General features: G+C 47.4%; 1 protein-coding gene across 1 annotated transcript in view; it reads left to right on the top strand.

Moving 5' to 3' along the window:
* Window positions 1–14,624: 14,624 nt before the first annotated feature.
* Window positions 14,625–24,437, top strand: part of SFRP1 (secreted frizzled related protein 1) — a 35,193-nt gene continuing 25,380 nt past the window's right edge. The window contains exon 1 of the mRNA XM_028741515.2: window positions 14,625–15,464. Within this exon, the coding sequence (XP_028597348.2) occupies window positions 14,789–15,464 (676 nt within the window). The 5' untranslated portion in view covers window positions 14,625–14,788. The remainder of the gene's footprint in view (window positions 15,465–24,437) is intronic.

The following is a 24,437-nucleotide window of genomic DNA, read 5'->3' as shown; positions in this document are numbered from 1 at the left end:
CAGGCGTAATTCTCCAACGCTTTGACTTCACCTCCAAGGCGCAGTCTTCCACTGTCTCTCAAGGCAGGTGGATGCCAACCAACCAGGGCCATTGTTTTCTCTGACTGCCACTGCTGCTTTTGCGCCATTTTCTCATGGATTGTTCCTTCTTTCTTGTTCCTGGATCAGTCACACCCCAAACAATCAGGGATCTCATTGTGAAAGGGAGGATTTCATAATCCTGCATTCCCAATCACTTTGGGCCTCGTGATAACATCACTGAGGGTAGGCAGATAACTGAGTTTAAGGACAATACCTCCTGCATCAGTCACCTGGGCAGTCCTAGCCAACCAGGCACCATGCACGGAACAGGAAGATATCAAAATGCTACGGAGGCAACCAGCTTTAGTTGGTTGAAGATGCCATTGAGGGTGGGCAGAATCAGTCAAGGATGATGAAAACCAGTAAGGATAAGCGGATGGACTCAAGGATTGTAGAAAATAATGAAACGGAGGCTGCTTTTCAGGGCAGGTGCCAGGATCTTGCGGGCTCTTTGGCTGGGCACTGCCAGGCTCAAACTACTTATGGCATATTGTTGGAAGATTCAATACAGACAGCACAGAGTTAAAGTATGGCTCTCCCTCCCACAGGAGGCGGTGAGGGCCACCAACTTGGAGGGCTTTCAAAGAGGACTGGACAAATTCATGGAAGAGATGGCTATCAATGGCTATCAATGGCTATCAATGGCTATCAATGGCTATCAATGGCTGCCAGCTATGAAGGCCATGTTCTGCCTCCAGAGTTGGAGGTGCTAAGTGTTAGTTTCTGTTTGGCACTGAGCAGCTGCTTAGAGTCACAAGGCTCTGTTTACATTCCAGAGACAGTCCAGGCTATTGGAAGTCTCATGGGAGACTAGAGACGGATGTGACGTACTGGTTTCCTGTTTCCTTTGTTCCTTTGTTGTTCAGCTGCTCTCTGCTTTCATAGAGAGAGGATGTATATTTCTTTGTTGTCTGCGTAGTAAGAAATAAAGCGTAGAGATGTAGCCATAAATCTCATCACTTCCCTGTGCTGGATTCTCTGCTGAATGGGGGAGCGTGCCTGAGGCCTTATCAAAGGCTCAGGTCGTTAATTATTCGTCGGAGGGCGATTCCGAAGGCTTGGCCGGAAGATGAGCTTTATCAGCTTGGCCGAGTGGAGATTCCGACACTAAGGTTTCTGAAAACCATTTGAATCCTGTTTGTGGGTTTCCCAGAGGCATCTGGGTGACCACTGTGAGAACAGAAGGCTGGACTAGATGGGCCATTGGACTGACCCAGAAGACTCTTCTTATGTTCTTATATGGCATTAATATGCATGGCATTAATCCACTAGTCCAGGGGTCTGCAACCTTTAAGACAAAAAGAGCCACTTGGACCCATTTCCGAAGAAAAAACAACTGGGAGCCGCAAAACTTGTCATTATAAAAATAACTTTTTTGTCACTTTTTTATTATTTCTTTGTTTGACCCCTCAGAATTACTCCTCCTCATAGAAATAAACGTTAAATTAACAAGTTACCTTTTTGTGTGTGTGTGTGTGTGTGTTCTTCACTCCCCTTCAAAACAGTGACCAGTGTACATGCCCCCTTTCAATGCAGTGACCAGCGTACATGCCCCTTACAATGTAGTGGGCAGGTGGGCGGGAAGGTGACGTTGGGACGGTGCGTGACGGTGCGACGTCACAGCCAGTACAGCGCCCGCCACAGTGGGGAGTGTCGGGGCGCACAATGCGCCCCCTCCCCTCGCTAGTATCCGCCCCGGAGCCGCGGCAAAGGTGTAAAAGAGCCACATGCGGCTCCGGAGCCGCGGGTTGCAGACCCCTGCACTAGTCCCCCCAACCCACCTCTCATTACTTAGAGCTGCATCCTAGACTTTAATCTTCAGTGGGAGACTGTCTCCAGGTAGAAAGGAGCACACTGACTTTCCTCCCCACCCCCTCTCTCACACACATTCTCTTAAAATTTATATTTAGTAATACTTATTTGCATAAAAATATAGAAATAAAAGTACCACAAATATTCTATAGACAATCCAGATTGGAGGGTCCATTCGTGGTCAGGGAACTCTAGGCAATGTCACACTTAAGTAAATCTTAAGTAAATATCAATGGGTTGCATCCAATGCTAGTCCTACTCAGAATAGATCCATATAAATTAATGGACATGACTAATTTAGGTTTATTAATTTCAGTGGGTCTACCACTGTATTGGATCTTATTTAATATTTCAAGACAATCTTCATGATATGTTTCTTTTTTATATATAAATAATTTTTATTAACCGACCAATCAAATCAAATCACATCACATAAATTCCGAATTACAAAGCCGAATTTTAAATTTTGTTGAGGGGACCCATATTTCAAGATCTGAAGGGGGATTCTGATCATCTTCTTGCTACTGCGTTAGTGTCCGAATCAGTCCAAACAAAGTTCATAATTCTATCTAGTCTTATCTTGCTGTTTCCGCATCTCATCTTGTTCGTATATTTTCTCTTTTTTCTTTATGATCTCTTCTGATAATCTCCTTAAGCCGATAAACACCAATAATAATCCTGTGTGAATTTTCTGTTCATCCAATCCTCAAATCGAGATGGTTTCCATATATCATCGCATTCATAGATAACATCACTCTTTCCATCATTAATCACAGAACTGTTGTTCTTAAGTCCCTCTGAGAAGTTTCACCCACAATATAAAAACAGCTCTATTTCTCTATTTCTCCTCCCAGACTTAAGTCCTCCGACAGAACTTCCCAATATGGCGATGGTATTTTTAACTGCGTCATTCCAAAGCCCTTATACATTCCACGCTCTTCTTAAAACATGCTTTGGTTAGAAAGTTTATCTCCACACAGACATAAATCCACAGCTTAAGTCCTTCAAATGACATTTCTGACTTGTGAGGGGGGGGGGGATTCTTGTTTATTCACATAGAGGAAAGAAAGGAAAGTCCGTCCGTCCCCATCCAGTCCTTTTGCCATACTGAGTCTTGGTATGTCTTCATCTGGTTAATTCTTGCTCTTCCGACTCGTCTCGTTTATCAGAGATCTCTTCTGTTAGCAGTCTTTACTCCCCCTCCTTTTGAAGTTCTTGCAGCTAGAGGCGCGGATCAGGGGCAGCGTCCAGGAGCACCGATATCCACAGAAGGGCATTCTGCCTAGTGCCCCCATCCCCTCAAATTCGGGGGTGGTATAGGGCACAGCAGGCAAGGGCAGCCCCCCCCCAATCCTGGGGGGGTAGGGAGGCTATTACTCCCATCACAGCCTCCAAATTACCTCGTGTGGGTCGGAGAGATGTTATTGTCAGCCATCTTCTGATGTGCCCCTAGTGGCCAAGATATGTTTCAAAAGGATTTCAATACAGCAAAGATGGTTTCCAACTTTCCAAAACAGGAAAGGCTTCATTTCCTATAGTGGCTCATAATGTGACTTTTACCATCACTAAAGCTTCTCAGCTTTAGTGCAACCAATTTTCTGCAGTAGATCTTTAATGTTTTGCAAATATGAGTTAGGCTGTGTACACACCAAACATTTGAAGCACATTTAAAACATATGGCTTCCCCAAAGAATCAGGGAGAGACTGTTGTTTAAGGGTCCTTGGGGTTGTAGCTCTAAGAGAAATAAAGTACAGTCCCAGGGGTCTTTGGGGAAAGCCATGCGCTTTATATGTGTGGTGTGTATGCAGTCCTGCAATGAAATCTTGAAGTTTGCCATACTCCTGTTCATGATTCTAGCCAGTCAAGCCTCCTTCCCTTTACAGGCAACTTCTGAAATGAAGAACTAACTTCTTGGCAATAAAACGACAACTTTGAATGCACGACAGGGCCAATGACACCCCCTGCGGCTTTCAGCTTCTCCACTGGCTTGTCTGCCACAACCCCAGCTTGGGCAGTTCCATCTGAAACCAATGCCTTGAACAGGAACATGTGGGCAGTGTCATTGTCACATGGTGCCACAACCCAAGCAGCACAGTCTTTAGCATATGCGCCGCCGGGGTGTAAAGATCCGCCCAGTGCCCCCAAATTTAGTTTAGCCCCCAAACTAACTTTTATTATGCTTATGTCAGACACCACGCTTACGCCTTCTCTCTTGTTTACAAAAGAAGGGAGGAAAAAGAAAGAAACTTTTTTATTTGCTCAACCACCACACTTAAACTTTTAAGTATTGTTTAGGCACCTACTTAGGAGAAACATCAGCCGTGTCAAAGGTGCTGCTGACCCCACTGCCACATAGCAGCGCAGCTCAATGCAATACGTAACGTGATATTTTGATGTAAAAGTTCCTTTCGCGTGCACAGCGCTGTTGTGAATGACACGTGCCGCCGCTGGCGCAGAGCGTCTTTACTAAATGAGCGCACAAAGTCAAAAGTCCTTTAGTGAAACAGTAGGTATACATTTCGGTAATACCTAGGTATATATGCATTTTGTTTTTCTAGCTCGATCAAAATTATTTATTATTTCATAACAGGTAGATAGTTAGCTTAGGCAGCTTCAGCAGTGAGCGCCTGGCGCCCCCCAGAATTTGGCACCTGGGTAAAGACGGCCATGAACCCAAGACAGTGGGTGCTCCTAGGCAAACCTTTGCCATCTTGGGGTGGGGTTGTGCCGCATGCTGACACATTCACGTTCCGCAGCCTATTTTAACAAAATGTATATACTGCTTGGCTGTATTAAAAGCCTCTAGCCACTTTACAAGAAATATTTATAGTAAAAACAGTTGCAAACATTTAAAAATAATTAAAAGTAAAAGAAGAAAAAGCTTTCTTCTTTTTCTTTCAAGCTTTATGTGTCTGGGTAGGCTTGCCTAAAAATGCTTTAAGCAGCTGCCGAAAAGAGTGTCGTGAAGATGCCTGCTTGATGTCAATAAAATTAAAGTGGATTTGGCAACAAAGCCATGCCCCACGCCAACTGAACGTTTTGTGATAAGGTGAGTGATGGCATGCCTTCCAAGATTTCTCCAATGAAAATAGGGACATCCCATTCCATAATGATAACTTTACTATTTATATCCCACGCATCTGACTGGGTTGCCCCAGCCACTCTGGGCGGCTTCCAACATATATAAAAACATAATAAAACATTAAACATTTTTTAAAAAACCTTCCTTAAATAGGATTGCCTTCAGACGGCTCAAGGATCAGATAATTTCATACCCTCCAACATTTCTCCAATTAAAATAGGGACATCCTAAGGAAAAGTGGGACATTCCCGGATCAAATGAGAAATTGGGACAGCTTCTCTAAATCAGGGGCATCCCTGGAAAATAGGGACACTTGGAGGGTCTGTGATGAGGAAATGGTGTGGAAAGTGTGGAAAAACACTTGATGCTCCCCCCCTCCAACTTCCCAACAAGCAAATCAGAATGAATGCTCAAAGAGCAGACCATCTGGTAGTGACTTCAGTCTGTGGTCCAGATTAATTTCCTAGGCATTCAGAAAATTATTCTGCTTTTCCCAGATTATTTCCAGAGTGAATTTGGGGAATCCACTCATCACTGACTGCATAATTCCATGACTCCTCTTGGAGATCAGTTGCTTTTGAACAAACCAAAGAATGCTCTCTCTCTCTCTCTCTCTCTCTCTCTCTCTCTCTCTCTCTCTCTCTCTCTCTCTGTGTGTGTGTGTGTGTGTGTTTTAGAGAGGCCAAAACGGAATTAGTGATTCTGCATTTTCTAGAAACCAGTATTGCATTCTTAATATCTAAGTCTGAATGTTTAAGCAGAGGGGAGAGGTCTTTGCTTTCCAATCCACACAGACCCTAACTAGAAAGAGTTAGAAAGGGTTTGATTAAAAATCTCTCCTTCCCTGCAGATGAAACTTAATCTATCTAGCCAACTGAAGAAGAAATGATCAATCACTAAACAGGTCTAAGCCAACACATCTGCCTGATGTTCAAGCAATTCCACAGATCCCTCCAATCTAATTCATTTTCTAGATTAGCAGGGAAAATCCACCACAAATATTATTTATGGTCTTGCAATAAATAACTCTTTGCAGAAGTTGCAATGTGTTCTTGTGAATTTCAGCAGGACTTTCAGCAAGTTGGAAAGGTCAGGTCATTCTGCGATACTAGCTCTATAGTGTTGGAGCCTTTCCCTCATCTGTTTCAAATTAAGGGTAATATTTGGTGTAACAGTGCTCTCAATGGGGGAGCTGTGCAGCAGGCCTGGGAGAGAGCCCCTGCACATTCCTCTTGGGGCTCTGGCACAGGCTGGGGTGGGGAGGGGAAGGGGATACAGGGCTCTGTAAACAAAGGTTGAATGGCATTTGTATTGGAGAAGCTATTCATTTTGCCTCTCTCTTCCCACTCTCCCTCTTTCATGTGCAACTAGGTTTCATCGTTTGGGGTTGGGTCTGTTGGAGGCTCTGCAAAGTGTAGATTCAGAGAGCCAGGAGCAAGGAAAATATGGATCCTGGGTTTATTTTAATGGCTGTTCATGAAGCAGAATGAAGTGGCAGAATTGTGGGCTGCACCACCTACAGAGGTGGGAGGGTGAGCAATACTTGATAATGTTTCCCCACGTTAGAAAGCAACAAACAAAAACATCTTGCTGGACTCATTTTCTACATGCATGGCTTGTGTCTGTGAGCATTAAAAAAAAGAAAGCCATCCTCCCCCCCCCCCCCGCTTGCAGTAGTCCAGTCCAGAATTTTACCACCTTGCCAGGCGACTTCATTTTGGCTGCTTCGACACTAAACTTAAACCCTATTATTTTCATAGTCGCGTTTCCCCCCAAATAATCCTGGGAACTATAGTTCATCAAAAGTGCTGAGGGTTGTTAGAAGGCCTCATTCCCTTCACAGAGCTGCAGTTTCTCTCTTCACAGGGGATGCTGGTGAGGGGACTAGGGGTCTCCAAACAACTTTTAGCACTCTTCACAAACTGCAGTTCCCAGGATTCCTTGAAAGAAGCCATGACTCGGAAAGTGGCACAAGAGTGCTGCGCATGTATGGTGCAGACATGACCTGTGTGTTTGTGTGGACATAGGCATGTCTGGAGGCTGCCATGCTCATTTCCCACAATGCCCCTGATGCGGTGCAGCTCCAAGGCATCAAGGGAAATTAAAATGGCAGCTGCCAAGTCCCCACTAGTGGCCCCCATTTACATTGAAGTTTCCCACAATGCCCCAGAGCAACTTATATGAGGGACATTGTGGGAAATAAAAATGGCAGCTCTGACTCAGCTGCAGCAGGACCCAGGGCATAGTATCACAGAACTGTAGAGTTGGAGGGGATCCAGAGGCTCATCTAGTCCAAGCTTCTGCAATGCAGGAATCTCAGCCAAAGCATCCATGACAGATGGCCATCCAGCCTCTACTTAAAAACCTCTAAAGAAGGAGAGTCCATCACCTCCCGAGGGAGACTGTTCCACAGTCAAACAGCATGTGTGTGCTCTGGACCAAGATGTCACGGGGCCACATGCCCAGGAGCCCCAACCAGCATGGCCAATGGTCAGAGACAATGGGAGCCATAGCTCTCAACATCTAGAGGGCACCAGGTTGTCCTGCCCTGTTCTAGACGTTGCCTGCAGATAGCGCATGCCGATGAACAGCCCCTGCCCTGGACTGAATTTCTGCAGAGGGCACTTCAAGGTCTAACTAGGGATGGAGAGTTCCCTTCCTGCCATCTCACTTGGGATTCTGCTTCTGTCTTATGAACAACAGCCGGTGTGCTCTGTAGACCCAGCCAATGCTCAGATTTTGAATGCATGTCCACAGAAGCCAACTTTCCCAGCTGTGTTCTATATCAGTGCTCAGTGCAGGAGCAGAGCAGAAATGCTGAGTGGCGGGGGCTGGGGGGGGGAAGGACCTCCCGGTAGGCTTAACAAGAGCCTCTTCATAATGTTCCATAGCCTGGCTGAGATTCAGGACCTCACAGAGGGTTTTGGGAAGGTGGTGCAGGCAGAGCTGGAAATGGATCTTCTTTTTCTCCAAGCAAACAAACAAAACATTTATCACAGATGGAGAGAGAGGGAGAGGATCCAGCTAACTAGCACAAACAAACCTTGGTAAGACAGGTGGATTTCCTAAGGAGGTACCCAGCAGTCCCGATACCCTGGTGACCTGCTGGAATGTGGAGTTAACCAGGGCTATTGACTGTGTGGCTCCGAAGCGCCCTCTCCAATTACATGGAGCCCAGACAGCCCTGTGGTTTCCCTTGGAGCTGAGGGCGATGAAACAATTGCTGAGACAGCTAGAGTGCAGGTGGCGGAAAACTCATTCTGAATCGGACCGGACACTGGTTAGAGCTCAATGTCGAGCCTACCAAGTGGCGATAGCGACGACAAAAAGGATGTTCTTCACCGCCTCTATTGCATCTGCAGAAAACAGCATCAGGAGACTCTTTCAGGTGGTTCGCAATCTATCAGAACCACTTTCGTCACTGGGGCCTGGTAGGGACCCCAAGATCTCCTGCAATGATTTTGCAAAGTATTTTTTCAGATAAAGTTGCTCCGATTCGGAAGGAGGTAGACTCCACCGTGGGAGCAGGGCCAGGGCGGGAGAGTGCTGGACTCCTGTCTAGTTGTGCTATATGGGATCAATTCCAATCTGTTACCTCCGAGGATGTGGACAGGCTGCATGGATGAATGAAACCAGCCACCTGTCTCCTTGATCCATGTCCATCCTGGCTGATAAAAGCGAGCCGGGCAGGGCTGGGCGATGGGCTCTGAAGGGTGGTGAATGCTTCCCTCTGCGAGGGAGCTTTCCCAGACCCGCTGAAAGAAGTGGTCATTAAACCGCTTCTTAAAAAAACATCTTTAGACCTGGCCAATTTGGCCAACTATCGCCCAGTCTCAAATCTTCTATTCTTGGGCAGGGTGATTGAGTGGGTGGTTGCTGAACAACTCCAAGCACGCCTGGAAGATGTGGACCATTTGGATCCTTTCCAACTGGGATTCAGGCTTCCTCATGGGACTGAAACTGCCTTGGTCGCACTGGTTGATGATCTCCAGCGGGCTAGGGACAAAGGTAAGAGCTGTTTCCTAGTTCTGCTGGATCTCTCAGCGGCCTTTGATCCGATTGATCATGACATCCTTCTGGACTGTCTAAATGGGCTAGGAGCTGGGGGCACTGTTATACAGTCGTTCTGCTCCTTTCTCCTGGGCTGTGTCCAGAAAGTGCTGTTGGGGGGATGAGTGTTCAGACCCCTGGGCTCTCACTTGTGGGGTGCCTTAGGGTTCCGTCCTCTGCCCCATGCTTTTTAACATCTATATGAAGCCGCTGGGAGAGATCACCAGGGGGTTAGGGCTGGGTGTTCATCAGTATGCAGATGATACTCAGCTCTATCTCTCTTTTAAATCAGAACCAGTGAAGGTGGTGAAGGTCCTGTGTGAGTGTCTGGAGGCAGTTGGAGGATGGATGGCAGCTAACAGATTGAGGTTGAATCCTGACAAGACAGAAGTACTGTTTTGGGGGGACAGGGGGCGGGCAGGTGTGGAGACTCCCTGGTCCTGAAGGACCAGGTGCATAGCTTGGGAGTCATTTTGGACTCACAGCTGTCCTTGTAGGTGCAGGTCTATTCTGTGTCCAGGGCAGCTGTCTACCAACTCCATCTGGTATGCAGGCTGAGACCCTACCTGCCCACAGACTATCTTGCCAGAGTGGTGCATGCTCTGGTTATCTCCCGCTTGGACTACTGCAATGCGCTCTACGTGGGGCTACCTTTGAAGGTGACTCAGAAATCACAATTAATCCAGAATGCGGCAGCAAGACTGGTGACCGGGAGTAGCCACCGGGATCATATAACACCCGTCCTGAGGGACCTGCATTGGCTCCCAGTACATTGGCTCCGAGCACGATTCAAAGTGTTGGTGCTGACCTTTAAAGCCCTAAACGGCCTTGGCCCTGTATACCTGAAGGAGCGTCTCCATCCCCATTGTTCAGCCTGGACACTGAGGTCCAGTACTGAGGGCCTTCTGGTGGTTCCCTCACTGAGAGAAGTGAGGTTACAGGGAACCAGGCAGAGGGCCTTCTCGGTAGTGGCCCCTGCCCTGTGGAACGCCATCCAATCAGATGTCAAGGAAATAAGCAACTATCCTACTTTTAAAAGACATCTGAAGAAGAAGAGTTTGACCATATGAAGAGGTTATAAAGAATATGTAAATGATTGGTTGCACTATCACCAAGTCAATGGAATATATAAAGAGGATTTAAAGGGAAAAGGATTTGATTATAAAAAAATCTAAATTTGAAATAGATATATTAAACAATGAATGTAAAACAATGTCTAAAATGTATAAAATACTGTTGGAATGGCATTTGAAAGATGAGGAAATGAAATCGGTAATGATACATTGGGCAAAAGACTTTGGATATATTATACAGCTTGAAGAATGGGAAAGATTGTGGAATGAAAGGATAAAATTTACAGCCTGTAATGCTTTGAAAGAGAATATGATGAAAATGATGTATAGATGGTATATTACACCAGTGAAATTAGGTAAAACATATAAGACAAATAATAAATGTTGGAAATGAAAAGAAAAAGAAGGAACATTTTATCATATGTGGTGGGAATGTAAAAAAGTAAAGAACTTCTGGGAAATGATATATAATGAGATGAAAAAGATGTTGAAATATACATTTTTTAAAAAACCAGAAGCATTTTTACCGTACTTGGTATTATAGGTCAGGACATTAATAGGCAAGATGTTAAATTGTTTTTATATGCAACAACCGCGGCAAGAGTATTGTTAGCCCAGAAATGGAAACAAGAAAAAATTCTGACGAAAGAAGAATGGCAGACGAAATTAATGGACTATGCAGAATTGGACAAAAGGACAGGAAGGATTCGAAACCTGCAGGACCAGAGATTTACAGAAGATTGGAAGAAGTATATGAATTATTTGAAGAGCAACTGAAATCAGCAAATTACGCTAGTAGGACTACAAGAAGTTTTGTAAGGAGAAATATACGCAGTGTTACAAAGTAGAAAAAGATAGAGATACTGGCTATGAGTTTGAAATGCAGTAGGGAAGATAAGAAATGCATACTGAGAGATTAGATTGGAAAATTTTCAGACAGGATTGATGGAAGTCAAAAAATTGAATAAGATGTAAAAGTATGTTTAATTACTGTTGAAAATGATATGTTAAAAAAAACTAATAAAAAATTATATTAAAGAAAAATGAAGAAGAAGAGTTTGGATTTGATATCCCTCTTTATCACTCCCCTTCAGGAGTCTCAAAGCAGCTAACATTCTCCTTTCCCTTCCTCCCCCACAACAAACACTCTGTGAGGTGAGTGGGGCTGAGAGACTTCAGAGAAGTGTGACTGGCCCAAGGTCACCCAGACTAGAGTCCACCGCTCTCAACCACTACACCACACTGGCTCTGAAGGCAGTCCTGTTTAGGGAAGTTTTTAATGTTTACTGCTGTACTGTGTTTTTAATATTTTTAATACTGTGGGATTTAAAGTACACGGGTCTCTCTGTGCACTCGTTTTCTTGCTTCTTTCTTGAGAATAAGGAGATAAAAATATCAAGAGATCTGAACTGGGGGCATCTGACTCAGGTCTTAGCCAGTGTGCTATGCCAGTTCACACTTAGCATTTGAGTGCATTTGTGTACATACAACTAAATATATTTAAAACTATGAAATTCATGGACACAGCATCACCATTTGTGAAACATAATACAAGAATCTATTTGTGGAGGACTTGAGACTACAATGTCCATGATGCAGTGCAACTGTGAGGAAAATACATATATAGTCCCATATATTTTTGAAGGAAGGAGAACCAGCCGGACTACAATAGCTTAGGTTCAGAAAAGAGATCTGTAAATCTAGCATGTCTTGTGGGATTAGCACACATTTACATGAAACTGTGCCAAGCCTGTTCAATATTACTTGCCACCCAGTTAAAAATGATGTGTTTCACTTCAGCATGAACAAGCCTGGGAGTTGTAGCTCAAGCCTCTGGGGGGCATCAGTTTGGGAAAGATTTGAGTTTAAACCATGATGCATCCTTTGAATCTGCTGCTCCACACAGCAACCATCATTGGGGCAGCTCATCTTCCGCTCTGATAAGCCTTGAGGAGAGGTCACTTAGGGCATCTATGTAAGCCTCAAAGGCACTGTCAACTTTGAAAATGCCAGCAGGGGAAGAAAAATCATTTACATCTAAGTTGTTTGAATGCAGGAACCCAGCCCAGTGGCAGTGAAGAAACAATATGGTTATGAGTTTGGGCTGGAAGTAGGCTGTCTGTGAGACCCTTCTAACCCCTGGATCCAGCAAGTGTTAAAATATAAGCCAGGCAGTATATTCCCCCCAGGGATACTCAAGGGTGCGCAGTACCTGCACCTTTTGTTGTTGTTGTTAAAAAGTGTGGCACTTACTGTAACAACTTCACTGTGAGTACCGGCACCTATTTTTCTAGGAAAAAAGCACTGAAGCCAGGCTTGTTTCCTGTGTTGAGGTGATGGGCCATTAAGGAAAGGGGCAAATGGGTGGGGTGGAGCCCCTCCTCCAGCTTGTCTTGGTTAGTGAACTGGACGCCCAGCTAGGGACATGGAGTGCCTGTCTCCTCTTTTTACCTGTCAGGCAGGTGTGTACTTTTCCTTCTCATATAAACTCTGGTTAATATGCATCAAATCAAGTGAAGGAAAAACACCAGAGCCCGGAACAGCCAAGAGCTCAGGCTTACTTTGTGCTCACGTTGAGCCCCTGAACTTGTCAGGGTCGGAACCCAACCCTGGGACAATTGATGTCTCTGAGAGCAGGAACAACACAACCCCCTTCCTCTGCAGGGACCCTTGGAGCAACTGGGGCAGAGCCCATTCCACACCCCCCCCCACCCTGTGAGGATGTCTAAGCATTTTTATTTTTTAAAGTGCTGTTGTAGTAAGGGTGGATAGATAAGTATTTTTACTTGTTCTCAAAATGTACTAATTCTTAAAATGTACATCCTTTTTTTAAAAAAAAATCAAGTGTACATATGATTGTAATAAACTCATTTCAACAATGTTGAATGTGATAGCTTATGGTTGTATTATTGCCCACTAAAGAAGCAGAGGCAGAAATTTGTTGAAAGCTGGTAGGTGGCGGCATTCATCATGTGCTGACGTCTTGTGCCTTCCCCTCCAAAAAGACAGACTAAAAATACTTCCAGGAGGGTGTGCTGCTGTGATTATAAAATGGTTTCTGAATCCAGTGGCCCTCTTAGCATCATTTTTCTTGGACTGGTATCCCCCCCCCCAACCCCCCCCCCCCCGCTGTGCCTATTCTGAAAAATGGGAAGACTGACTGATATCTCTTAATTCCTTTTAGGCTGCAATCCTATAAGCCAGTGGGTCTTATACTTTCTTCTCTGGGGCCTGGGCCACACTTTCAGAATAAAAATTTGCTCACGCCACATCAATTTTTTTTTTCTTGATAAGAAATACATTGGAAAACAAAAAGAAACAACTCATAGCTGTTCTTTATTTATGACACAGAGCACAATTACTTTATAATACGATCATGGGACATGCAGAAAGTATAATGCAATGAAGATACATAAGAGCATGCATCATTCCCAAAATATAATTATAAATGAGTCTCTTACATATAGAATCATAGAGCTGGAAGGGACCCTGAGGATCATCTAGTCCAACCCCCTGCAATGCAGGCATATGTAGCTGACCCATATGGGGATCAAACCTGCAACCTTGGCGTTCTCAGCGCCACACTCTAGTCTCGTGGCCCCGCAGTCTGGCTCTTCGCAACTACCAGCTAACTAGGTTTCCTTGCTTTATTGGGGAGGCCACGCTGTGACCCTGGTAAAAGGCAAAAGCAGCGCTTGCTCTCTTGCAGACCTGCAGAGTAAGACTGCGGGTCAGCTGGGCTTGAAGGCTGCATCCCTAAACGCATCGAGGACTCCAAGAGGGGCCGCGCACAAAGGGGTCCGGAGTGGGGTGTCTTATCCAGAAAACCCGATGCTCTCTTGAACACCGCGGAACGTAGGCTGCAATCCTAACCCCACTTACCTTGGAGCAAGCCCCCTTGAATTCAACAGGACTTACTTCTGAGTAGACGTGGCTAGGCTTGCGCTGTTAATTAACTTTGGGGTAAACCTACACAATCCCGGGCTGCACAAATACACCCCCCACCTCGAGAGTACTTACTTGGAAGTAAGCCATGTGGGAAACCAGCGGGGCTTTACTTCCGTGAGAGAGCGCTAACTGAAGCCGCGTTGCGCACCTTTTGCGCCCATTACGGGGTCTGGAGGAAAATCCCGTTGGGCTGAGGCGCTGCCCATCCTTGCCAAGAAGCGCGCGCAACTTCCAGCTGCGATTCTGTGCGAAACCCCACCAAGCGAAACGAAACCCCTTTCGAAACCGTGCCCAGGATGGCGCGAGCGAGCGAGCCAGATGCGCCCCCGCGGGGGATGCGCGCCAGGAAAGGCGCCCGAGGTCCGCGCCCGCGCCTTCCCCCGGGCGCCAAGCGAGCGCCTCCGCGGCTCACCTTCCCCGCCGCGCCGAGAGGGGAGGCGACCCGCGCAGCCTGGAAACCAGCCCCGGCCCGCGACGCCATTGGCCAAGGCAGCCCCTGAGCGACAGCTGGGGGAGGGAGGGAGGGGGCAGAGGAAAGGGGAGGGGCGCAGGCCGGCACTGATTGGCTGCGGGGGGAAAGGGGCTCCGCAACTCCCGGCAAGAAAGTGCTCTTCGGTGGTCCCCTCGGGTCCCGCTGCTGACTGAGATCGGGAAGGGGATCCGCGCAGCCGAGAAGCGTCCCGACCCCCTGGAGCAGGCGGGGGAAGAGCTGCGCAGCAGCGGCAGCCGGGGCAGGAGCTGATGGGGGTCTCGCCCGGGGGAGGGAGTCGCGACCACCTTCGGGCTCCCCCCGTCCTTATTTGCCAACCTCCAGAGAGGCGGCTGATGCCCAGCCGCTCGCAAGGCGCGGGCTTCCTTGCCAGAATGGGCGCAGGCTGGTGCTCCAGAGGCCCCTGGCGGAAGGGGCCCCGGGTGCTGATCCTGGTGGCCTTTGGGCTTCTTCTCCTGCCCGGCCTGGCCAAGGGCAACGAGTATGACTACGTCAGCTTCCAGTCCGACATCAGTGCCTACCAGAGCGGGCGCTTCTACACCAAGCCCCCTCAGTGCGTGGCCATCCCGGCTGACCTCCGCCTGTGCCACAGCGTGGGCTACGACAAGATGGTCTTGCCCAACCTCCTGGACCACGAGACCATGGCGGAGGTGAAGCAGCAAGCCAGCAGCTGGGTGCCTCTGCTCAACAAGAACTGCCACATGGGCACCCAGGTCTTCCTCTGCTCCCTCTTTGCCCCGGTCTGCCTGGACAGGCCCATTTACCCCTGCCGCTGGCTCTGCGAGGCCGTCCGCGACTCCTGTGAGCCCGTCATGCAGTTCTTTGGCTTCTACTGGCCCGAGATGCTCAAGTGTGACCAGTTCCCGCAGGATGACGTGTGCATTGCTATGACCGCCCCAAATGCCACGGAGGCGTCCAAACCTCAAGGTAAGGGTCTGCCATGAGTAGCACCCTTCTCTTTTGGTGATAAGCAGGCAGGCAAAGTTGGGAGAGGTGCCTATGACCACCTTAGGGTCAAGCCAGTCTGTGATGGCCCTGCTGTGAAGCCAGGTGAGATGGTTGCTTCAGGTGGCAGATTAGGGATGGCGGGGTGGGGACACAGGCACTTCAGGCCCGCCTGGGGCATGTTCTCTTGGGAAGGTCTTGTGGATGTTCAGGGAGAGGGTCCTTAGCTTCCACACAGAAGGTCCCAGCCCAATCCCCCTCCTTTTTCTGTTAAGGATCTCTGGTAGTTGGGCTGAGAAAGAACCCTTTATGGTGGAAAGCTTCTTCCAGTTGGAGCAGATCTGGGGCTGGCAATGGGCTGCCCTGAAGATGTTGCTGGACACCAGTTCCCATCATCCTTGATCCTGTAGAGCATCATGTTGCCCCCCCCCCCCCCGGAACAGACGATCCTGGGATAGAGGAACCTGTAGAAGGCAGGCTCCTGTGTGACGTTAAGGAGGACATAAGAGGGAAGGGCTCCAGCTCCACGGCAGAGGCACCTGCCTTGTAGGCATAGGATCCCAGGTTCAATCCCTGGCATCTAGGTTGGGGTGGGAAAGATCCTGGAGAGCAGCTGCCAATCATGGGAGAAAATTAAAATACATGGATCAGTGGTTTAACATGGTATAATGTGGCTTGCTAAGAGCTGTGGGGGATCAAATCCAAGATTCATCTAGACCAGACTTTGCCAACTTGATAGGCTGCTGACTGGGACTGATGTTGGGTTGGCAAAAGCTGAGGTATCTCAACATCCTGTTTCCCACAGTGGCCAGCCAGATGCTTCTGGGAAACCCACCAATAATTGTTGCTGGTGAGAACCCTCTCCTCCTCGTTGAGCTTGCCCAATCCCCCTTCATAAAGTAAAGCCAGCAGGCCTTAGCAGGTTGGGTGGGCAGGTCTATCAAGAGCTGGTACACAGAGGAGGGCATCCTGGTCCAAATCTTGTCTCTGCCATGAGGAATGTAGGGGTGTGACCCTTAAGACACACTGAAGGCAGATCCACACCATACATTTAAAGCATAGAACTTCTCCTAGAGAACCCTGGGAACTGTAGTTTAAGGCTGCTGGGGACTGTAGCTCTGTGAGGGGGCAAACTACAGTTCTGAGGATTCTTTGTGGGAAGACATGTGCTTTAAATGTATGGTAAGTACTCAGACTTAAGCAAGCTGCTGTCTTTAATCCCTACATGTTAGGGATACTACTACTACTACTACTACTAATAATAATAATAAGCCACCATGCAGGGTTGTTGTGAAGTTTGCCAGGGTAGTGTGTTTGAAGCACCTGGAGCACTTTGGAACTGCCAAGGAGGGCCTCGTTCTTTTGTGCAAGCCCCTTGGAAAAGGCCTTGATTGCTTCTGCTCAGGCCTCTTCCAATGCAGAGAGAGTGCAGAACTTGCAAAACCATTTGGTTTTTCCTCCTCAAGCTACCTTGGTCTGGCCCTGGAGGTTGAGCTCTGTGGTTGAGCCGTTTGGGGCTTTGCTGTGCGTTCTGTTTTCCCAGTGAAAAGGAACTCGCATTGAAATAAAAACAGCTGCATCAAAACCCAGCACAGTCATGTGATGGCACAGAAGAGCGACGAAACATTAACTTGAGTAAGAAAATGCAAGAACAACATCTGCAAGAGGTGTGCCTCTCCAAAAAACCTATCACAAAGGAAGGTTTTAAGAGACTTCACAGGTCTGTTCTGAAACCCACCTACAGGAAGCCTAGAGAAGCTCCCTTGGGAGGTTATTCCACTGAGATGGCCCACCTTACCTCAAGTTGTGGTTGGGGAACCTCAGGCCCAGCAGTTGAGCTTGACCCTTTTGTCCTCGCTGTCTGGCCCCTGGACTCTGCCCAGGCCACACCTCCCCTTCCCAGAGTAGCCTTCTCGCTGCTCCAATTCACACCTCTTTGAGTGTTTTTGGTGTCCATGGTTCTGGCTTCACTTCACAGGGGATAGAGAGGGAGGTGGGAGTGAGACTTCTGTGCAAAAGTGTCAGTCCTTGCTCAGCCCACTTTTGCCTCTGGCCTCAGCCAGCGCTGGCACGGGGTCCCTAGAAAGCTGCTCAGAAGGGAATGTGTCCCTCCAGCTGAAAAAGATTCCTTGCACCTGGATCAGATTACGGGGAACGGACACAAGGCCTTTCCAAGAGCAATGGAGGGAGCAGGCTGGCTCATGAGGAGATGGTCAGAGCAGATCAATGTTAGAGTGTGTGCTGAAAGCAGAAGGCCTCCGGTTCAGGTTCCAGTAGGCCTGGGAAATTTGCCTCAGAACCAGTTGCTGGCGATCACGGGGGGTGGGGTGGGGGGTGGGATTTGCATAGGAAATGTTTCCTTTTTGGCTCAATGCACACATTTCTGCAAAGCAATTTCCTCAATTCAATGTTTTGTATGTTATTTTCACTAGTAAATGCACTCTGCTCTATGCGTGCGAATTTCAAAAGGTGTTTCATGTATTACTTCAGAAAGTACAAATTTGGTATATTTGCCTTTCAATGTGAGCTGAATTGAATTTATCCTCTGTCCCCACAGCTGGCCTTGCTGGCTGGGGCTGGTGAGAGTCCAACAACATCTGGAAGTCTTCATGACTCTCATCCCTGCTGCAGATCGTGGGCATGCATATGTCATAACAGGCATGATATTTGAGGGATATATATGTATGCCTCAAAGAAGCTGCCTGAGTACTCAGGGACGTCTTTTGGGTTGATTCACAAAGCAATCCATGTGTGTGAGAGAGGGAATCTGTGCTAGCCAGCCATGTGCACCTTTCCCTTCCCACTGGACCTCTGGACAGTCAAACTGTTGTGACGGTTCTGATGTTCTCCTGGGATTGGCACAGCAGATGTTGCTCTGCCCCACCAACCTCTCTCTGCTCTCAGCCAACCTCCACCTGCCTGCCTTTGCACTTACATCCAATCCAGGGGTCACCCTGCCTGTCTTGGCTCCCGTCCCAAACTCAACAATGGAAGCTCTTCCGTGAGGCAAAGAAAGCTTCTCCAACATCCGGTTTCCTACCTGGCCAACCCAATGCCTCTGGGAAGCCTGCCATCGGGACGGGAGGGCAATGGCCGTCTCCAGGTGATGCTTCTTTGCCACTGGTATTCTGAGGCACCCTTTCTGGAGGTAAGGTGGCCATTATCAGAAGGGGCCTTTTGTAGCCTGGCTATCATGAACAGCAAAATCCATGGCTTAGCAACTCTATGCTGTGTGAAGAATTGCTTCCTCTCTTGTCCATCCTAAATCTCCCCAACATTCGGCTACACTGGGTGACCAAACACACTGTATTCTAGTCTCGTGAAAAAGGCCTACCCATTTTCTCCACCGCAGTCATAATTTTATACATGCTCCCTACTCGTCTTTTTCTCTGAACTAAAAAATCCCCAAATGTTGTAAGCTTTCCTTGCAGGGTAATGACAGGGAATTTGTGGCCCTCCAGATGTTGGACTCCAAATCCCACCACCCGCAGCCAGCATGGACAACAGTCAGGGATGATGGGAATCATAGTCCAACAACAGCTGGAGAGCTGAAAGTTTCTTGTCCCTGTTTTAGGAGTTGCGCCAACCCTCCTAAGCATTTTGGTGCTAGTGGAACCTTTATCTATTTATTAAATTTATATCTTGCTCTACTTGCCAAAGGATCCCAGGGTAGCTGATATATTCTTCATTGCTGTTGATTTAGGGAAAAGAAAGCATCCCATGAGCTTTTTCAATCTTGCACAGTTTCCTGGGAGGGAGTCCCATTTCACTCATTGGATCTTACCTCTGAGTAAATGTGGAGAAGGCTGGGCTACTTTCTCAGATAACAACAACAACAACAATAATAATTTTTTATTTGTATCTCCCCGGCCAAGGCCAGGCTCAGAGCAGCTAACATCATAAGAACAACACAATATGCATAAGAATAGACATCAATTCATTAAAATACATCTTAAAATTAATTCAGACAAGTTAAAATCTGGTACTCCACCAGGAGCCAGCGCAGCTGGTAAAGCACTGGATGAATGTGGTCCCATGGCAAGGAGCCCGTAAGGAGCCTCGCTGCGGTATTCTGCATCCGCTGGAGTTTCTGGGTCAGTTTCAAGGGCAGCCCCACATAGAGCGAGTTACAATAATCAAGTCTGGAGGTGACTGTCACATGGATCACAGTGGCAAGGTCAGGGCGAGAGAGGTCAGGGAGCAACTGCTTAGCTTGGCGGAGATGAAAAAATGCCACCTTTGTTATAGCTGTAACCTGCGCCTCCATAGAAAGCGAGGCGTTGAAGATTACACCCAAACTCTAGACAGAAGGCACTGGCACTAATTGTGCCCCTGCAAGGGATGGGAGTTTGCCCCCCAACCCTATATCGTCCCGACCCAGCCAAAGGACCCCTGTCTTTGAAGGATTTAACTTTAACCGGCTCCCACATAGCTATCCAGCCACAGCTTCCAGACATTTGATCAGTGTGTCTCGGGCCGAGTCAGGATGGCCGTCCATCAACAGATAAAGCTGGGTGTCATCGGCATACTGATGGCAGCCCAACCCAAAACTCCGGACAAGCTGGGCGAGGGGGCACATAAAGATGTTGAAAAGCATAAGGGAGAGAATTGCGCCCCGTGGTACTCCACACACCAAGGAGTAGCGCGACGCTAGCTCCCCCCCCCACAGCACCACCCTCTGTCCCCGACCAGAAAGGAACGAGCGCAGCCATTATAGGACTGTGCCCTGAATCCCCACGTCGGCGAGGCGGTGGTCTAAAAGTTCGTGATCGACCATGTCAAAGGCTGCTGGCAGATCTAAGAGAATTAACAGCCCCGACCCACCTCGATCCAGCTGCCTACGGAAATCATCTGTTAGGGCGACCAGAGCCATCTCGGTCCCATGACCAGAGTGGAAGCTGGACTGAAGCTATAGTGTATGGCCTCACTTCGTTGGCTTTTGAAATGGGTGTTTCTCATTTTTCTGATATTAAGTTTTGTTCTCCACATTTTTACAATGATTAGCAATTCTTTCTGTAAAAAGCTGTCTTGAAATTTTATCAACATCTTAGTGCAAATTTCTCCCAATATAGACACTTCTGAAAGGAATTTCCTCTAATATACAGTGGTACCTCGGGTTAAGTACTTAATTCGTTCCGGAGGTCCGTTCTTAACCTGAAACTCTTCTTAACCTGAAGCACCACTTTAGCTAATGGGACCTCCTGCTGCTGCCGTGCCGCCGGAGCACGATTTCTGTTCTCATCCTGAAGCAAAGTTCTTAACCTGAAACACTATTTCTGGGTTAGCAGAGTCTGTAACCTGAAGCGTATGTAACCTGAAGTGTATGTAACCCGAGGTACCACTGTAATGTGCTTTTGTATGTTATTTTCATCAACATATACATTTAGATGAACACTTTACCCTATTATATGCTTTTTTTTGTAAATGTTACATAGCGATAGAACTGCAATTTTAAAGGAGGGCTTGTACTTCAGTTTGCATATTATTATGCCCTTCAACTTGTCCAGGCCAAAAACTGGGACATGCATCTCCCAGGCAAGTCACATGACCAACACGAGAGTGCGGCCCCCAAAGTACACTTTTTTCCGGGGGGGGGGGTGCTCTCCCATGAGAGCCTGGGGCTCAAAAACATGCATTTTGTGGTGCGTACGACAAAAGCACTTTTTGGGGGCAAGGTTGTGGTGTCCAAAATGGCTGCCATACTCTCACGTGAGAAAATGGGGTATCCTGGTTTTCCCAAGACAGTTGAAGGGTATGCATTATTTTGGAAAGTGTGAATTCAGTAAGTTTGCTTTTAAATGTGAACTGAAATGAATTTATTCTCTGTCCCTGGTTGGCCTGTGAGTGTCCTGGCTCTCACTCTCAGACAAAGGACATGGACTCCTGGCTAGAGAATCCCCAAAAGCTTTATTCCAAAAGTTAGGACACCATTTAAACACAGACCAAGATACAGAACCTGAAGCAGGACTTTAAGATATACATGACTGGGCACAAGCTAGGATGTGTCCACACCTGACTGCCCCCTTTGGTCCCATTTTGAAGAGCAAGGCCAAGGTGGGTTTGGAGCGCAAGGGTTCTTTGGGAGGTCCATCCTACATGGTCCGTTGTACCTCTTGGATCTCGCAGAATAGCTGGGATTTTGTGTTTCCTGGCAGCGGAAATTTATCAGCCTTGGATTGGCTTATGCTTGCAGAGTGCCCCACCCTTCCCCAGTCCAGACATCACCTGCCTTTTGTTGCTCCTCTCCTTCTCCTCAGCTGTCAGCTGAGCCTGAGTGCCCCTCTTCCATTCTGGCCCGAGGGGGGTGCAAACTGTGTGGAGTGGTATGACCTATACAGAGAGGGGGTGGTCTGGGAAAAGTTGTGAGGGATGTGTACGGAGGCCTAGAGGGCTGTATTAAGTCCCCGGAGCTGAGATTCCCCACCGCTGTTCTAACACATTTAAAAGTATTGTAATACAGTGGTACCTCTAGATACGAACGGGATCCGTTCCGGAGCCCTGTTCGCATCTAGAGGTAAACATATCTAGCGATGGCACGTCTGCGCACGCGCGCGTCGCTTTTCGCCACTTCTGCGCATGCGAGTGACGTTATTTTGAGCGTCTGCGCATGCGCAAGCGGTGAAACCCGGAAGTAACACCCTCCGTTACTTTCGGGTTGCTGCGGAGCACAACTTGAACGCGCTCAACTTGATGCAAATTTAACCCGAGGTATGACTGTATATCAAACCCACAAAGGTGACTTGAGTTTGTGTAAGTTTCTTGGTGTTCCTCCAGAAGATCCTATATAGACATTCAAAACCATTTCCAGTTTTCCCTCTATTAACGCCTGAGAAGTGGGATTTGTCCCTGCCTCTGAAATGCTGACTTGCCTGAATTCCTTTTGCTTTAGGCAGGGCGATGGCAAAGCCTGCAGACCTGCTGGATGCACTGGGTGGGAGCTGCCGATTAGTAGAGCGTGGCACATTCCTCTCCCTCGCCCTGGAGTAAGGTTTTGCTTTGAGCAGCACTGTGCTGCGCAAAGGGTCAGAGGAGGGATGCTGCTGCTGCAAAGAGGTGGGAAGAAAACCTTATGAAACACAGGCTTAGCTGGGCAAGTCCAAGAACATCTCCACACTGCAGCTTTGGATTGGCTTCATATTATGCATTCACTTGTTATTACATTTATGTTTCTCCAAAGAGGTCGGGGTGCTCTACATGTTTTTTTCTGCCCACCCCATTTTATCCTCACAACAACTCTGTGAGGCAGACTAGGCTGACAGATACTGGCTGGCCCAAGTTCACACAGTGAGCTTTGTGTGATTTTTGAACCTAATTTATTTCCCTTCCCCTCATTCTCCTCGCTGAAAAAAGCAGGGCCAAAAAATTCTGCCATCAGCTCGTCTTCTGGTGGCAAATCCCTTGTGTGCTGTGTGAAAAGTGATTTCTCCAGTCTGTCCTGAATCTCCCACCATTCAGCTTCAATGGATGACCCCAGGTTTTGGTACGGCGAGCAATATCCACTTCCGGCACACCTTGTATTAATAATTACAACTGTTGCCCCCCACCCCAGTCTCCGCTGGGGGCCAGATTCCAGGGATTCCTTACCAAGGGTTTTTGTTTCCTTTTGGAAATAAGGCACAGCGGAGACTGAGGTGCCTTTATGAGATATGGTTCATTGACACATCTATACCACCTGAGCCTGCAATGGTGGAGTTCAGAGTAGGGTCTTGTATCTCCCACAGCCGTAGCCTTGAATTCAAAGAGACAGCAGAGATGGCTTTGCCTCTCTCTCCACTTGCTGCTTTACCTCTAGGTCACATCACTTTCAACTCTAACACTCTAAACTCAGGCTTGGTCCTCCCAACCATCTCTGAGTTGACAATTACCATTTTTCTGTTTCTCATTTCCCCCCTAGCCTTCCATTCTCTACATTTCCACGCTTGGTAATTTATTTTTATTTTTTAAGTCCTCCTGAAAATTCATCAGCATTTTATAGTGCTAATTTGTTATAATATGCTCATTTTTGTATGCAATTTTGCCTTATAGTCACATTTCCTCGAATATGATGCCTTTTTGTATGTTATTTCTACCAATTATGCCTTTCTTTCCCACCGTCTTCTGTACCCATTCCTTGGTTGGAGAAATGCATTGCAAATTTCAGATAAATTTGAATGGCTGCATTTTGCTTTTGTAAAGTGCCAGTCACATAGATTAGAATCATAGAATCATAGAGTTGGAATAGACCACAAGGGCCATCGAGTCCAACCCCCTGCCAAGCAGGTAACACCATCAGAGCACTCCTGACATATGGTTGTCAAGCCTCTGCTTAAAGACCTCCAAAGACGGAGACTCCACCACACTCCTTGGCAGCAAATTCCACTGTCGAACAGCTCTTACTGTCAGGAAGTTCTTCCTAATGTTTAGGTGGAATCCTCTTTCTTGTAGTTTGGATCCATTGCTCCGTGTCCGCTTCTCTGGAGCAGCAGAAAACAACCTTTCTCCCTCCTCTATATGACATCCTTTTATATATTTGAACATGGCTATCATATCACCCCTTAACCTCCTCTTCTCCAGGCTAAACATGCCCAGCTCCCTTAGCCGTTCCTCATAAGGCATCGTTTCCAGGCCTTTGACCATTTTGGTTGCCCTCCAAAATGTGAATTGAAACAATTTCCTCCCCCATCCCTGTCTGTAACTGTTCTTTTGTGAAGAGACTATGAATCCTCTGTTGGGGACCATCAGCTCAGTCTTCACTTGGCTGAGGTCCATGGTAGAGAAACAAAATGGAATCTGATTTCATTTGTTGCATAGACACCTGCAGACCTACACACACAGAGGGATTCAGGTATGGCTGCGTTCTGGGAACTTCTGTCATCCTAGCTGAGTTTTCTGAGAGTTTTCTTTGGATACATATTGCTCTGGAAATCTTGTAGCTCTCCTCCACATTTTTCATGGCTGACTTCAGGGCCTGTGTAG

This window comes from Podarcis muralis, chromosome 7 (assembly GCF_964188315.1).
Source record: "Podarcis muralis chromosome 7, rPodMur119.hap1.1, whole genome shotgun sequence".
In the NCBI taxonomy this organism is placed as follows: domain Eukaryota; kingdom Metazoa; phylum Chordata; class Lepidosauria; order Squamata; family Lacertidae; genus Podarcis; species Podarcis muralis.
The sequence above is the reverse complement of the archived record's forward strand: the minus strand, read 5'-3'. Positions and strand labels throughout refer to the sequence as shown.